Raw genomic sequence first — 15,122 nt, 5'->3', positions numbered from 1 at the left:
GTTTTCATGGTATCCTTCTTACGCCGTGTTCGATATAGCCAATAAGTTATCTAAACCTTCTCTTTTTTCGGACGGACGTTTCTCGAACTGTTAAACAGTGTATTTTTTACGAAAATTTTCTATAGGAAAGTTGTTTAAAATAATCATATTAATCTATTTTATATTTTAATAATTAATAATTAATTAATCATGTACTAATTTATTACTACGTTTTTTATGTCCGATAACCAACCCCTTTTCCTTATTGCCGAACATGGCCCTAGAAGGAGGGCTTGTCCAAAGAGTTTAAGATCTTTGACTCCCAGTCTTCCACACTCCGATGGTGCATATGTCAGTCTTCTAGTTCACCGAATTAACATCAACATATTTTTTATGGAGGAGACCTGTGTATTTTCTTTGTATTTCTTTGATCACCCATTTCGCATTTGCATTGTAGCGAGGAAACACATAGGTAGCGTTGTTAGAGTTGACTTGATCTGCTTGAGTGATCCATCCCATGACAACATTTTAGGCTTCCAACCGCCCACCTTGTTGGCTGCCTTATTCAATAACAACTGAAGCTTCGTCTTCATGATTGGAAAATTTTCAGCCTTACAACCGAGTATACCTCTTACTTCCAGCGCATGTTCCTTAGCAAATCTGATTAGGGTGGAGTTTTTTTAATCAAGACGGTCTTACTGTTTCGCTAAAATTAAGCATACGTGAAATGACTTAATAATGATTAAAAATAATTTATAGATACAATTTTATATATATGTTCTCAGTAATCTAAAGCAAAGGCTAAAAAATAAACTAGAATGAAAAAAACTCAAAATCAACTCTAAATTTAAATTTTAAAATTTAAAATTTAGCTTTTAAGCATAAGCAAAAGATGCGGACCCATTCTCAAACTCAGTAGTCACCCCAAAAATATCTAAGATCAGTATGGTTAACATTTTCTGTAGTACAGTCTCTGTCCCATAATAACTTTATTTTTTGATTTCTGTATCCAACATTTTGACCACTCGTCTTATTTAAAAAACTTATAAAAAAAGCTTTAAAAGAATTAGTCATGTAATATTATTCATATTTTACCATCTAGTAACAATAAAAATATCAATCACAAAAAAATCAAATAAAATGAAGAGTCAAAACACCGTATCTAAAAACTAACTGTACATAGGTACAGTACCACCTATGATCCAATAGGTCGGAGGAAAATAATAGCGTCATCTGCGTAAATTGAGAACAAAACGCATTTTCGTACGCATCAGTCCAAGAATTTCGTACTGTTTGGTACACCTGTTTGGTACACCGGATAGCCTCTTCAGGAGTCGCTAGCTCTAGCTAACACCCCTTTTCATCCTTTTCTTATGGTCATAGTTATAAACTAAAATTTAAATTTAAAATTGATTTTATGGTTATTATCTTTATAGTTTATGTTCTTAACATTTGCTTTCAGATAGTTGAGAATATATATATATATATATATATATATATATATATATAAAGTTTTAACATAGATTATTGTTTAATCATTAATAAACGGTTTCGCGTATGTTTAATTTTAGCAAAATTGACGTGCATCTAATGCGGATCAAACGATCATATTGTTTTGATTCAGAATTACATATTGCATTTGCCAGCATAATAACTTTACAGAAACTTTCTACGGTAACATGTGTTTCACAAAATTCACAAGATTCGATGGGTACTACACTACTACCCATGACAAAATTGCAGTGGCAGTATTTCAAGTAGTCAGGCCATGCATCATTTGCATTCAGTAAAATCAATACCACGAAGCATATCGCCTGAGCCATAATGTTACGTGGGACTATATGAGGCCTTTCACATCAAGATTTTTTTTTCCCGTGATCATCTTTGCTGCAAGATTGTCGGTGTCAACAGAAGAATCTCACAGGCAGACCTGCTACTTAGAACAATGAGGTCCCTCCTCCTGAGGGGAGGCGACCTGAAGCTTCCAAATCCTTCAGAGTACTTGCCAGCCAGTCCAAGCCCTCATAAAGACCATCACCTTTGAGGGCACAGGAGCCTTGGATATGCCAGATCCGGTTCTTTAAATCATAGAGACCAAGGCCTTCACACACCTCCATTGGCGCCATTGCTCCTTTCTGACAAAACAAGGAATGCTGCATTAGACAGGACCAGCATAGATCATTCTAGTTTACTAGTAGTATGTTACTAGAGGGTGAACAGCGCCATCCTACATTCCTATGGAAAAGTAAAAGTTTTCACCGCATGTTTAGGCACTATCGTATATTTGTTCAGATATCATCCTTAAAAGAAGAGCGGCAAACAGCATGGCTGCATCCTATAATGGTATCTTTGAAGGCAAAAAGGCATTACTACTGCAGTAACCTACTCAAATTAAGAAATATCACACAAGCACAATTTCATCCATAAGGTGTAGTTTTACAACACTACTGGAGATAGAAAATTGTGGGACAAAATATATTTTCAATAATGTAAAATCACATAATGCAAAATTGCAAACAGCACAAGTACATACAAGGTACTCAACAATATAAAGAAGCAAAGCAATCCTCTTTGTTATATGAATGCTGCGAAATACATTTATGGATGGCAATACGCAGCATGTTCACAGAATTCAAACACGTGCATTCAAGCACGTTTGTGTTAAAATACAAAATGAACTGTCAAGTGCAGTTGACTTACCATGTCTTGCTTATTGGCAAATACCAATATTACACTGTTTAGCATCAAAGGATCATTAACAATTGCCTGCAACAAAGCTAGCAAATCTTAGCTTCACTAACAAGGCAAGCTATGCAATGAGTATAACTTAAAAATAATTTATCAAACCTGAAACTCTGCTTTCGCTTTTCCGATTCTCTCTCTATCCAATGAATCAACTACATAGATCTGCAAATCAGAACATGAAAAAATTATATATGAATAAGATGCTATTAAAATTTATAAAACTAGTTGGTCATGTTCATGAATACATCCAAAATTCAGTATCACACTGATCTCTCAAGGAAAACAAATCAACAAGAAACTAGAATAAAGCTGTACTCGAAAGCATCAGCTAGCCATCTTGAAGAAGTGATAGTATGATTTACATTTACATTATATATACAAAATTGGCTAATTACTACTTCCCCTATCTCAAAATGTAAGCATGTATAGAAGTTTTCATGGGAATAAAGGAAGCGGGTGAAATTGAAAGATGGAATGTTGTGATACATTGAGAAGAGAAAGTAGGTGGAGAAATTAAATGAAAGATGGTTGTGATTGGTTGAGATGATGGATAGGTGGAGAAATAGCTATATTTTGGCAAAAACTTGAAATATAGAAATAGCTACATTAGGTCATATAGCACAAAATAATCTAAAATAAGGCAACAAGCTTATATCTGGAAATATGGCTTTGTGCATTCTGTAATAAATCAAATCAAGGTAAGATATAATTTACACTAGCAACTCAAGAGTAATTGATTAAGTGTTGAACTAGCAAAAAAATGCCAATATAATATAATACAGGGAAGGATATGAGAAACTTGACCCCATTATCCTAATTACTAAGCATGATTATATAATATTCTCTCCGTTCCACATTATAAGACTTTCGGGTCTTACCTAGATTTATATGTGTGCTAATGAATATAGATATATATACAAAACATATACATTGATAGATGGATGAATCTATCTTATAATATGGAACGGAGGGAGTACAATACTATTACATGAAAATAGATAATATGGTGAGCACGTGTTTCTTCTAGATCGATGAGTCTACACATTAACTGAAGAAGAATTGGAAAAATTCTATACAACCAATTTGGGTTAGCTCATTGTCATAATTGTTTAGATCAGTGTTCTAGAACTCCACATACCACGCATTTAACATACATATTTGCAGTATCAACACTGGTATGCTTTAAGTTTTTATTAAAAGTGTTCAAAGGGTCATCAGGCTACCTCATCAGCCTTATGTATAATTTGGATAAAATAACCTTAACCAAGAAGTCAAACTAAGAAATATTTGTCTCGAAGTCAGCCATATAATATATAACATTACACACGTAATCAAATAACCACTTCTCTCCTTCTTAATGAAATAATGCAGTAATTGTTTTCATATTCCAAAAAAATAATAATCAAACAACCATAAAACAAACAAAACATACCAAGCCATCCGTATTATTGAAGTAATGCCTCCACAAAGGCCTCAACTTCTCTTGGCCACCAACATCCCATACTGTAAACATCACGTTCTTATACTGTACTTTCTCAACATTGAACCCTGTGGCAGTACAGCACGAAGGCAGAAAAATCACGTCATTAACCGATGTCCAGGGTGAGATATCCAGACATCTCAGATATGCTAATAAGAATAACATCTGATAAGCGTTAACGATAGGAGAATTGCTATCTAAAGAGCAATGCGATGCTTGCTATTCAGAAATAGCATATTCTTTCCCAATCTCGCAAAACCATGTAAAAATTTGTTTTGCCCTCTTCTACCAACAGAGCTAACTTTTCTTCCTCGTGTATGCATCCGTCAGGCCTTGATTTAATTTCACACTTAGCACAAAATACCAAACCAAAACAAGATCGCTATGAACTAATCGCAACCTACCAATCGTAGGAACAGTCGACAGGACCTCCCCGATGTGCAGCTTGTACAGTATGGTGGTCTTGCCCGCGGCATCCAGCCCAAGCATCACGACCTAAAAGAGCAAGCATGCATCACGAAGCAAGAATCAATCGAGAAGTTCTCGAAGAACACCAAGAAAGGAAACCTTGTTCTTTACTTTTGACCAACAAAAACAACAAGAGATCACCATACCCTCATCTCGCTGGTGCCGAAGAAGGCATCGAACAGCTTCCGGAACGCCTGCCCCATCCACCCGCCCCGCCACCGGAAAAACACGAGCCAATCAATCAATCAATCGCCGAGAACTCCGCAAGCACGAACACCAAGCTCTCTATTTCCCGTCGAATTATATCCTCCTTTTCTTCTTCTTCCAACCTGTGGACTGTGGTACGATACAACTGCGTCTGCGAGGAACCCTCTTTTTCTTCCTCCCAAAGCAGCGCTTGTTTGTTGAGGCACAAAACCAACCGACTAGTAGAAAGTTCGAGAGGATATGCGCAAGGGAAAACAGCATCCGGGCCGTCCGTTTCGGCGTGGACGGTTGGGATCGTGAGGTGGCGTCGCGTAGGCAGCACGCGCCTCCTGCCCGGTCTCTGCGGCGAATCCATCCACAGGCACACGGTTTATGGCTTTATTATGCCTCTTTCTCTCTCTCTCTCTCTCTCTTCCTGGGCTTGGGAAGGCCCGTGCGGCCGTGCATGATGAAGGCTGCGAGCCCAGCGTTACTTCAGTAATCAATTAGGCCCAACTAATTTTGCCTGCATGTCTTGGACCGTAAATTGCTTCAACAATCAATTAGGCCCAAATGGGCCCAACTGCCAGGTGTTAACACTACATAAGCCTTTTCGAATTGTCATACAAAAATTCTTCCATCGCTTGACAGTGGTATGGTCTTCCATTGGTTCGTACCCCTGTTCAAATGTCACACAAGTGACAGGTTTCTTAAAATATTAATCCCTCTGACAAAAAAACCAATTCTTCGGTTTCCGTGTACGTTGACCGTCCGTCTTATTTGAAAAATTTTCAGAAAATTAGAAAAAAAATAGTCACACATAAAGTACTATTCATGATTTATCATCTAATAAAAACAAAAATATCAATCGCAAAAAAATTTGAATAAGACGAAAAGTCAAAAATTATAGGTAAAAAATGAAAAATTTGTTTATTTTAGGACGGAGGGAGTACATGTGTGACATTTTAAAACGTAGTATTTTAAGAAATGATCATCTAACACAAGTGACATTTTAAGAGTAGTATTTTTTGAATGAAGTACGTTTTTCCTTGGAACGAGTTACATGTGAAAAAGGCGCATTGTGAATCATATCCTAGTCTTTCAACAGGAAGTGATCATCTAACAACAAAGTGTTGCTGACATGCCAAAGGATCTGTGCAACATTTTTTCGTCAAAAAAAAGAAAAAAAATCCTGCGCTAATTTTTTTCCTAATGAATATGTTTCCTGTGTCTGTATTCTGTACTACCCTTCACCAATCGCCAATTGACAATTGTGCAAAAATGTAATCGATTCTTCGTGTGTTGACGAGAAGCTGTTGCAAGGCTAGCAATGGCGACTCACGACAGCACGGTCTTGAGCTTGTAGTTCTTGGCGAACCCGCTGTACACGACGAAGTTGAGCGTGCACATTGCCGCCATCATCCAGAAGAAGTAGTCGAGGTGGCCCTGGTTGAGGTCGTCGGCGATCCACCCGGGGCTTCCCGCCGTCGCCGTGAACGCCTCCACGACGGCGTAGATGAGGGAGCTCAGGTAGCTCCCCAGCGCGATGGTGAGCAGCGCGAGCGACGTGCACGTGCTCTTCATGGTGTCCGGCGCCTCGCCGAAGAAGAACTCCAGCTGCGCGATGTAGCAGAACACCTCCGCGCCCGCGAGGAGGAAGTACTGCGGCAGCTGCCACGCGATGTTGATCGTCTCGCCGCTCGCCGCGCCGCTGAGCCGCTTCATCTCCACGAGCGCGGCGGCAGCCATGGCGACCGCCATGATGAGGCGCCCGGCGCCCATGCGCTGCAGCTGCGACGGCTCACCTGCGGCCCCGGAGGAGAACCCCCTCAGCGCCGGCACGATCACCTTGCTGTATAGGAGCACCCAGATCAGGACGCAGAGCACCTGGAAGGAGCTCAGCGATGCCGCCGGCACTGGCACCGAGAAGATGTTCATGTCCATGGCGCTGCCCTGCTGGATGAAGGTGGTGTTCATCTGCGAGTAGGCCGAGGACATGATGATGCTGGTCGCCCAGATGGGCAGCAGCCGCAGCAGGATCTTGAGCTCCTCCACCTGCGTCACGGTGCAGAGCTTCCACGAGCTCGCCGCCTCCGGTGTCTCCTCCAGGTCCGACTCCGAGACGACGGCCGCCTTGTCAAGAAACCTGAACTCGCTGGTGTGCGCGATCTTGGGCTGCGAGTCGATCTTGTCGCTGACCTCGTAGAGAAGCTCGGCGTCGTTGGGCAGCTTCATGCCGGCCTTCCGGAAGGCGGCGACGACGACCTGGCCGAGGCTCTTGAGCGGGGTGCCCGTCGGCACGCGGCGCTTGTACATGGGCGTGGAGAGCACGAAGGCGGCGAAGGCGAGCGCGATGCACGCGGTGGGGATGCCGAAGCCGAGGCCCCAGCTGACGTTCTGCTGGATCCAGACGAGGAACACGCCGGAGACGACCAGGCCGAAATCGACGCAGAGGTAGAACCAGCTGAAGAAGGCCGCCTTGCGCTCCCTGTCCGCCGCGTCGTCGTCGTCGAACTGCTCGGCCCCGAACGGCAGCAGCGACGACCGCACCCCGCCGCTCCCGATCGCCACGAGGTACAGCCCGATGAACGCGACGGTCTGCGCGCCCGCGGCGCCGGCGCCGCACGACGCTCCCGCGGCGCACAGCGCCGCCGTGGTCGGCAGGAACGCCGACAGCGTGACCAGCATCATCCCGAGGAGGTAGACGGCGAGCGAGATGAGGATGGTGTTGTAGTTGCCGAGGAACGTGTCGGCGACGATGGCGCCGAAGATCGGGGTGAGGTAGCTCGTCCCGTACCACGTCGTGACGCTGGACGCGCTGGCCAGGTTGCTGCCATGGAGGACGGTCTCCAGGTACACCACCAGGTTCGTCGAGATGCCATTGAACGCCGTGCTCTCCAGGCATTCGAACCCTGCACCATTTGCACCCTCGATCCAGTAAGCACGGGCTCATACTGATGCATTTGTTCCATGCATATTGCACTTGTTGCATAAAAGAGAAAAGTCACTAGTACTATGTTTACCTAGAACTATTGCAGGTGCCTTGCTGCCGCTGCGTTTCTTGTCCTTGAGGAGTGGCACTTGCAGGCTATCGTCTTGGAGCCCGTGACTCTGCAATTTGAAACAAAATAGCACAAAAAATTATCAGAAGCAAGGATAAAATATCTGAATCTGCACGTACATCTTCGTCTCACACAGAAGAAAAATAAAAGAATGTGCACATATTAATTCGTGTGTTGAAAAAGTAGTGAATGTGACGCCCAAGCATGATGTAATGCGAACGTCAGTGCTTGTGATTGTCCGACGAGGAAGAAAAGAGAAAGGGTCCTACTATGGATTTGGTGAAGAGTGGACGGAACATTGGTTATGGTGTGTATGCTTGTGTTTCATAGTTTTAATTAGCCGGTTCTTGGAATCTTCTCTACGACACCCCGTGACCTGAACAAGTTTGATGTATCTATCAACCGTTTGTCCCTGTATTTTATTGTCTTTTGAGAAACAAATATCTTCTCATACTTGGTCTAAAGTTGCTGCGAGCTGAGCCACCTGCCCCATTCCGTCACAAAGGTTGCAATGGCATTCTTGCTGTTGTCATTGCTCAGCCAGGATTCTAATTAATGGCATGTAAGATAGCAGAAAGCGTTTCTTCATGGACAGAACTCATATTTCTGATTTTTTTTTCCCCTCTCAATCCTTATGTCTGCCATTTGTCCACCCGGTACGCGTGCAAACGACACGAACACTAACAAACAATTGATGAATTGAACCGACAAATTGCACCAATGCTGAGACGACGGCCCTGACCATTGTAGCAATATCCATGGCTCATGGCTGCAGCGTGGCCTGAAGAGAGAGAGAGGAGCGGCCATTACCTCGGGCAGGAGCGGCGCGCGCTGTCCACTCTCCATGGCGTCGCCGGCGGCGTCCATGTCGATAATCAATTCGATGCGAGTCAGCTCGCCCGGTGTTTGAATCGTCTGGTCCGCGAAGCTAGCAAAGCGAGCGAGCGAGCTTTGAGCAAAAGCTAACAAGCCCCTTGTTTGATGCGTATTCCCTGGCTGGTTTTGCTCGCTCGATCGCTCGCCGGCCGCTCGCGCCAGCTGCTAACGACGATGGAAGCTGCGACAAGAGGCGCGCCCCGCTTATTATATAGCGCCCGCGCGAGGCGCGAACGATCAAGGTGGCGTTGGTGAACAGATGAAGTGTGGGGGATTAGTTAAGCGTCGCCGTCGCGGCCATGCATGCGATGCGGATTGGCCGCGCCCGCGCGCACGAGCGAACGCTTCAAAGCAGCGGCCGTGTTGGTTTTTACATTACCCCCCTACACAACATCCCGGCACGTCGCTTAAATAAACCGTTTTAATTCGCCAATACCGCTTCTTTCTGCGTGTCTACCGACGGCTGCACTGACTGCAGGTGTATGTGTAGCCATGCACAAGAAAACAGAAGTTTATAGGAAGCGGTTTTTTTAGCATAACGGGTGATGTTCATCCATATATCATTTAATTAGTTATTAAAAAATATAAAAAAATTAATAAGATAGATTAATACGAGTTATATCACTCTATAAATATATGAGTTTAAATTCACCTTCTATGAGTCGTAGCAAAAATAACAAATATAATTATGAATATGTATATACTTAACTTTAGTTTAGTTTTTTTTTACAACTTGTAAAAGTTAAATTTAAACTTATAGGTTTGTGGAGTGATATAACTCATATTAATTTATTTTGTTAAAAACTTTTATACTTTTTAATAATTATTTAGATGGCATTCTATGCTACAAACTATTTCTCGAAGTTTCCACGCATTGCGCGGTAGGCGGAACCGCGGAGGCTCGGCCCTTCCGAAGAGCCGTCGGCGTCGGCGTCGGCGTCGGCGCCGTCGCGGTCGCGGTCGCGCTCGGCTCGTTGTGTGCAAGCTCGTGCGCGGGCGGTCTCCGGTCGCCACTGGCCGGCCCTACCCCGCGCCGTCCGAGTGCGCGCGTGAGCGTGACATGTCGGATGTGCTGTAGTACTCGTCTCTCCGGTTCTCTCGCTGTACTGTCTGGGCAGAAACGTTGCACGCACTTTTTTTTTCTCCGGTATTTAAATTTTTAATTTTTAATTTAAAGTTAATTTAAATATTTTTATTATAATTTATTTTTTATTATTTGTTTTAAAATGGCTGAGAGCACGTATATGAAAATTTACTTATAAATTATTTTTAGTTTATAAATATGATTTTTTTTAATTTTTTCGTGATAAATGCCAAACACTGACACCGTGGTGGTTTTCCTTGGCAGTTGGAACAGGGAAGTGGACTGAACTGGGTGGTGGGTGGCGAATGGCGATGTCATGCCGGAGCTCAGAACTGGCCATGTCGCTGTCCGTTTGGGTAGGTGATACGAGCCATGGATGGATTGGTAGGAAATTTTGGGGGTCAGACTTCTCGTCGGATATGATCTTGTGATCATTACGACAGGGATGTGATCCAGCACGAACACTACAGGCCTTTATCTGCATAATATGGATAAAACAGTACTGTACCAATGTTTTTTTTTGTCATTTTGGCTGAATTTCAGGATCGCTTCAGGGTATAGTTTTCATGCCTTGGCTGGAATTGTTCTTCCAGGGTCACAGTTAACGAAGGCATTAGCTGGACACAGATGGTAATCATGGTGAGGATAATATGACACGACGTATTTGCAAGGTTTGACGGTCCCGTGGTGGTTGATAGAACTCTACTGAGTTACGGAATAGTAGTCTCACCTCTGTCTGTAAAACGGTAGTCCCAACTCTGAACTTCTAATTCTATGGGTTTACCTACTGCTCGATGAAGCGTGGAAATCCAAGGGAAAATGGCAGAAGAAGTTCACACCTTTTGCTTTATTCCAAAGAAATTAACCAACACGTGTAAATTTAGGAGAACTCTCTCACTGTCAAGCCAAATGGGAGGCACTCCCTCTATTTTTTTTTATTTGATGTCGTTAACTTTTGTGTCTATATTTAACCATTCGTTTTATTTTAAAAATTATATAATTATTTATTATGATTTAATTTATTACCGAAGAAAATTTAAGAATGACTTATAATTGTCCATATTTACAATAATTTTTGAATATGATGAACATTCAAATGTAAATAAAAAATCAACGGTATCATATAAAAAGAGCAATTTTATTATCCTTAAGAAGATATTAGGAGATACCACTGTTTTCTATGTAAAATTTGATACCTCTTGACACCTTCTATACTAAAAGATATTGAAAAGTATCTCAAGATAACATATTTTTTAGTGTAAAGAGTGTAGTATTTTGAGGTACATTGTACCTTGAGATACCAAAAATTTATACTAAAATTCTTGGTACCTTGAGATACTTTTTAATGATGATAAAAAATCATTAAATTTTATATAGAAAACAGTGGTACCTTACGGTGCCTTCTTAAGGATAGGAAAAATTCTCATAAAAAACAGTTGAGAAACAGTACTAGAAAGTTTTAGCTCAAAAGCCGTCATGGTCCGTGCAATTCAACCCTGCAGTGAAGTGTTGGACCTTAGGAAAAGTAGCCATGTTATCCCAGTGCACTCTTAAACCTGACCGTGCATCCAGGTAATTTCGGTTTGGAGACTACATATTAAAGTTCTAAAATAGTCATAATTTGGGGGTAGTTGGATACTCGTGGTAGGTTATTCTGCACTACGTATATTGTTCTTTCACACCAGGAAAATAAGGAGATAAAATGCCCGGTCAATCCATTAATAAACTGTCTGTCCATGCCCTCTTGCTAATGCTGACTATATCCATATCTCTTTTCTTTAAGTAAAAAAAATACGGTGTCATCTCAGATTAAGCATACATGATTACGTACTTATCGTAACGCGTTCTTTCTGAAGGTGTTTCACGAAACATGCATTGGCTAGATGTCACTGAAGGGAACACTTTATTTGTTTTCCTCCAAGAAATACTTATATACTGGTGTTGAAGGGTGTTTTCTGCAACAGGTGGATAGCTGATCCAAGATTGCATCGGTTTTTTCTACTCTGTTAATTACCAAATTTTGATGACGTTGATGAAGTAGGTATAGGGGAAAAAAAGTCAAGAGTACATGTACAATGGTCGGTCTAGTGGACTCCTATATGGAAACCGCGAAAAATAGGATGAAAATGGAAAAAGATGGAAAACTTTGGTCATGTCGAGCTTGCCATTCTTGTTCTTGTACGTGGAATGTTCTCTACATGAACAATTAACACGTGCTACAAGGAATTATAGAATGAACGTGTACACCAAAACGGGGGTGAAAATTGGTTTGCGTCCACGCAATGATTCCTGGTCTTCTCTTCTAATGAACAGATTATGCACATGCAAATGAATGAGAACCTTCGCATTTTGATCACAGGACCATTCCCACATTTTGTGGCGGTGGCTGTGACTTGTGAGATTCCAACTCCATAATTGAACTATATATAAAATTGATGAGAGGACTACAGCTCTGCAGTCAGATGTAAACCAAACCAGGTTATTGACAATTTCCCCCCTTCCCCGTTTCAGTCATCATCTTACATCAAGAAAAAACTTCTGAGTTTGAAGATTGCTTGAAGCAAATACAGAACTTGTCGACAGATATGTGTTTTATCTTCTGTGTCTTGATAAACTAGACTTCTGCCAATAGGTTGGTACAACTAATCCTGAACTTTCTCTTACCAGTTACCACAGTTCAACAACACCTAAAACCTTCCAAAACCGATCATCTCCGTTCTTGAATTTGACCCAAGATATCATCCTTGAAAAAGTTGGTGGGTAAGTAGGTGAATTAAGTAAGCATGTAATTATGGGGAAATGAAAAAAATGACACTACCTTGAATCCTGATGACAACCACTTCACAATTTACAGAAACGTACAATCACCAACTGCATGCTTGAATGTCTTGCTGTCGGGTACTGCACATATATCTTTTATACTTTCGACTTTCAAGGGAGAGATGAGACATAGTAGTGTGCCCGTACTTACACCAGGGCATTATACTAGCATCAAAAGTTAAGAAACACAAAGTTATGAACATTACCATCAAGGGCATAATATATACTAGCATAATGGTATAAGCACTGCCATCAGTGCATTGTATTGGCATCAAATATTAAGAAACATAAAGGTATGGACATTCCCATCAGACTCTCTTTGGTCCGTATGCTACACAGTGGAACATAGGCAGCTGAAGTTGATTGAGACCCCAAAGAAAGAAAGTTTTTGAAAATGTACAATTTGTGGCACACCACAATTTTGTTAGAGGAATCCAACTACACAATTATAGGGAAAAAATAACCTGATGTGCAGTAATGAAGTTAATCTACATGTCTATATGTAGTAGTCAGTAGTCACTACTCAGAACCCATTCACATGTGTCTTTCGACTTCTCTCTACGAAAGAAATTGAGCACGGGAATAAACAATAAAGACATAAACCTGGAAAAATGCACTAGGGGATTCATCATGCCACCTAATGGTATGACAACACAATGACACAAAATTGCCAAGAGCAACCCTTCTTCCCTGGTCCGTGCAGTAGATTAGCTCTAATATGTTCAGATATCAACTTGGCAGACTCTGACGTGTGAACATGTGAGTAGATTAGCATGCTTCTGATATCAATTTGGCAGACTGTGACATGTGAACATGTGTCCAGTACTAATATTCGGTTTGATCCATGCTTTTGATATCAAAAACCAAAAGATCTAGTACCAGGCTTAATAAAACAGAATATAATACAGAAGTCGCACGAGATAATAATAACAAACCAAAGACCCTGGCACAAATCCGCGGCAATACGCAGCTGAATTAGTACATACATAAAAGATAAAACCAACGGCGGAAACGCGCTGCATGGTAGCAGTAGTAATTACCAAGCCGACGGTGGTGGGCGGCACATCCCTGACAATCCTACCTCCATCGCCAAGCCGGCTGGGTTTCAGATGCCGAACGAACCCGAGCCGCCGCGAGGCGGGCGAGGCGCGACGACGCGGGGGCCGGGGGGTGTGGCGGATCGAGATGGCCGGAGAGGTACGGGATACACGGAGGCATTAGAGGGCAGTGCAGTAGTAGGTCGGGGAAGTGGAAGAAGATGAAGGGGGCTCGTCCCCGCCGGCGGCCAGGCTGCCGTTGCGGCCGCGCGGCGCCGTCGGAGTTAACCGGGGGATGGCTCTTGGCGGTAGCTGGTAGCAACGCAGAGGCCTGGGCCGAAACAGATGCATAGATGAAAAGAAAAGTAAGGCCCACTGGCCCAGTACGTCCGGCATTTTTGAAGAATATTCATGTGAACATGCGTCGATCACATTGTAGGAATACTATCTTCCAAACAAAAGATCTCAAATTGGTCAAATGTTTTTTATACAGGGATGTCAAGATGGTCAATGTTGGGTTCACCTATGAGATTAAAAGTGTATATGCAGAAGAACTGATTATGCATGTATGTCATTGCATGAATGGGCTAACCAAATTGCATTCTTTTCAGTATATGAAAAATAGAAATAGGATATGAAACGCATACAAAGTCAAGGTGGTGGACAAATTTCACCTAACTGGAACTGTCTACTTGGAAATTTGGTATCTTCTCGTTTACACTTGACTTGATTTGATCCGTAACTTCAACCAGAAAAAAAATCTCCTGCATGGGAACAAATAACACGTGTAGCTCAAGTAATTTCTGTAATGAATATCATATCAGACATACAGTGAGGTTGTTGATGCAAGAGCTGACAGATTCATGCACTCCCTTGTTCTATTTCCATCTTTATATTCTGCTGGTAAAGTGGCCTGTTCTCTATGTTGAAATCTTCCACGCATTTTTTTTTTTGAAGAAATCGACGAAACAGCCAGAAATATTCTCTATACTTTTCTTTTTCATGAAGAAAATGACGCAATAGCCAGCATATCAAAAGTTGCTAAAGAATTAGCCAGGTCTATTTGAGTAAGTTGGTACAACAAACTTCCTTGTCAAATTCTTGAATTCACGATCTACTTCTGTTCTACCTAAAACCTATTCATATTAATAAGAGTATAAGACCATTATTTTGACTTTGAAATGATCGTAGTAAGCTAGGGCTTTGGAGTAGCACTCCGTCTGTCTTAAAGTATAACTATCTGAAATAAGATTTGATACATAATAGAAGTGCAAGTTTGGACAAGTAATTGACAAAAGAATTGATTTTGACCGAGCTACAACGCATGCTTGGGAAATACTACCTCCGCCCCCTCCCCCTCCCTAAAAACTTCATTTTTAACTCTT

The 15,122-nt window shown here is 41.9% G+C and overlaps 2 protein-coding genes and 1 long non-coding RNA gene across 3 annotated transcripts; all 3 read right to left on the bottom strand.

Moving 5' to 3' along the window:
- Positions 1–1,567: 1,567 nt before the first annotated feature.
- Positions 1,568–5,075, bottom strand: LOC102703460 (ADP-ribosylation factor-like). The gene is made up of 6 exons (XM_006647672.3): positions 4,819–5,075; positions 4,609–4,699; positions 4,157–4,272; positions 2,827–2,886; positions 2,680–2,745; positions 1,568–2,114 (listed from the first exon to the last, which is right to left on the bottom strand). Exons 1-6 carry the CDS (start codon positions 4,873–4,875, stop codon positions 1,917–1,919), a joined length of 588 nt encoding a protein of 195 aa, XP_006647735.1. The 5' UTR covers positions 4,876–5,075; the 3' UTR covers positions 1,568–1,916.
- Positions 5,076–5,872: 797 nt separating this feature from the next.
- LOC102701615 (protein NRT1/ PTR FAMILY 8.3-like) lies at positions 5,873–8,949 on the bottom strand. Its single transcript, XM_040521097.1, has 3 exons — positions 8,731–8,949; positions 7,882–7,969; positions 5,873–7,770 (listed from the first exon to the last, which is right to left on the bottom strand). Exons 1-3 carry the CDS (start codon positions 8,785–8,787, stop codon positions 6,197–6,199), a joined length of 1,719 nt encoding a protein of 572 aa, XP_040377031.1. The 5' UTR covers positions 8,788–8,949; the 3' UTR covers positions 5,873–6,196.
- A 3,309-nt stretch (positions 8,950–12,258) lies between these two features.
- On the bottom strand, positions 12,259–14,029 carry LOC107303632. The gene is made up of 3 exons (XR_001549588.1): positions 13,741–14,029; positions 12,699–12,865; positions 12,259–12,623 (listed from the first exon to the last, which is right to left on the bottom strand). It is a non-coding gene; the product is annotated as an uncharacterized LOC107303632 (long non-coding RNA).
- Positions 14,030–15,122: the final 1,093 nt, after the last annotated feature.

The sequence above is a fragment of the Oryza brachyantha genome, chromosome 2, assembly GCF_000231095.2.
Source record: "Oryza brachyantha chromosome 2, ObraRS2, whole genome shotgun sequence".
In the NCBI taxonomy this organism is placed as follows: Eukaryota; Viridiplantae; Streptophyta; class Magnoliopsida; order Poales; family Poaceae; genus Oryza; species Oryza brachyantha.
The sequence above is the reverse complement of the archived record's forward strand: the minus strand, read 5'-3'. Positions and strand labels throughout refer to the sequence as shown.

Excerpts from the sequence above, each read along its gene's own strand:
- LOC102701615 (XM_040521097.1), bottom strand. The coding sequence starts at position 8,787 with ATGGACGCCGCCGGCGACGCCATGGAGAGTGGACAGCGCGCGCCGCTC. Across the intron at positions 7,970-8,730 it reads GCGCGCCGCTCCTGCCCGAG|AGTCACGGGCTCCAAGACGA; the intron begins GTAATGGCCGCT and ends TTCAAATTGCAG. Across the intron at positions 7,771-7,881 it reads GGCACCTGCAATAGTTCTAG|GGTTCGAATGCCTGGAGAGC; the intron begins GTAAACATAGTA and ends CAAATGGTGCAG.
- LOC102703460 (XM_006647672.3), bottom strand. The coding sequence starts at position 4,875 with ATGGGGCAGGCGTTCCGGAAGCTGTTCGATGCCTTCTTCGGCACCAGC. Across the intron at positions 2,887-4,156 it reads TCAATAATACGGATGGCTTG|ATCTATGTAGTTGATTCATT; the intron begins GTATGTTTTGTT and ends TCTGATTTGCAG. Across the intron at positions 2,746-2,826 it reads AAGCGAAAGCAGAGTTTCAG|GCAATTGTTAATGATCCTTT; the intron begins GTTTGATAAATT and ends GCTTTGTTGCAG.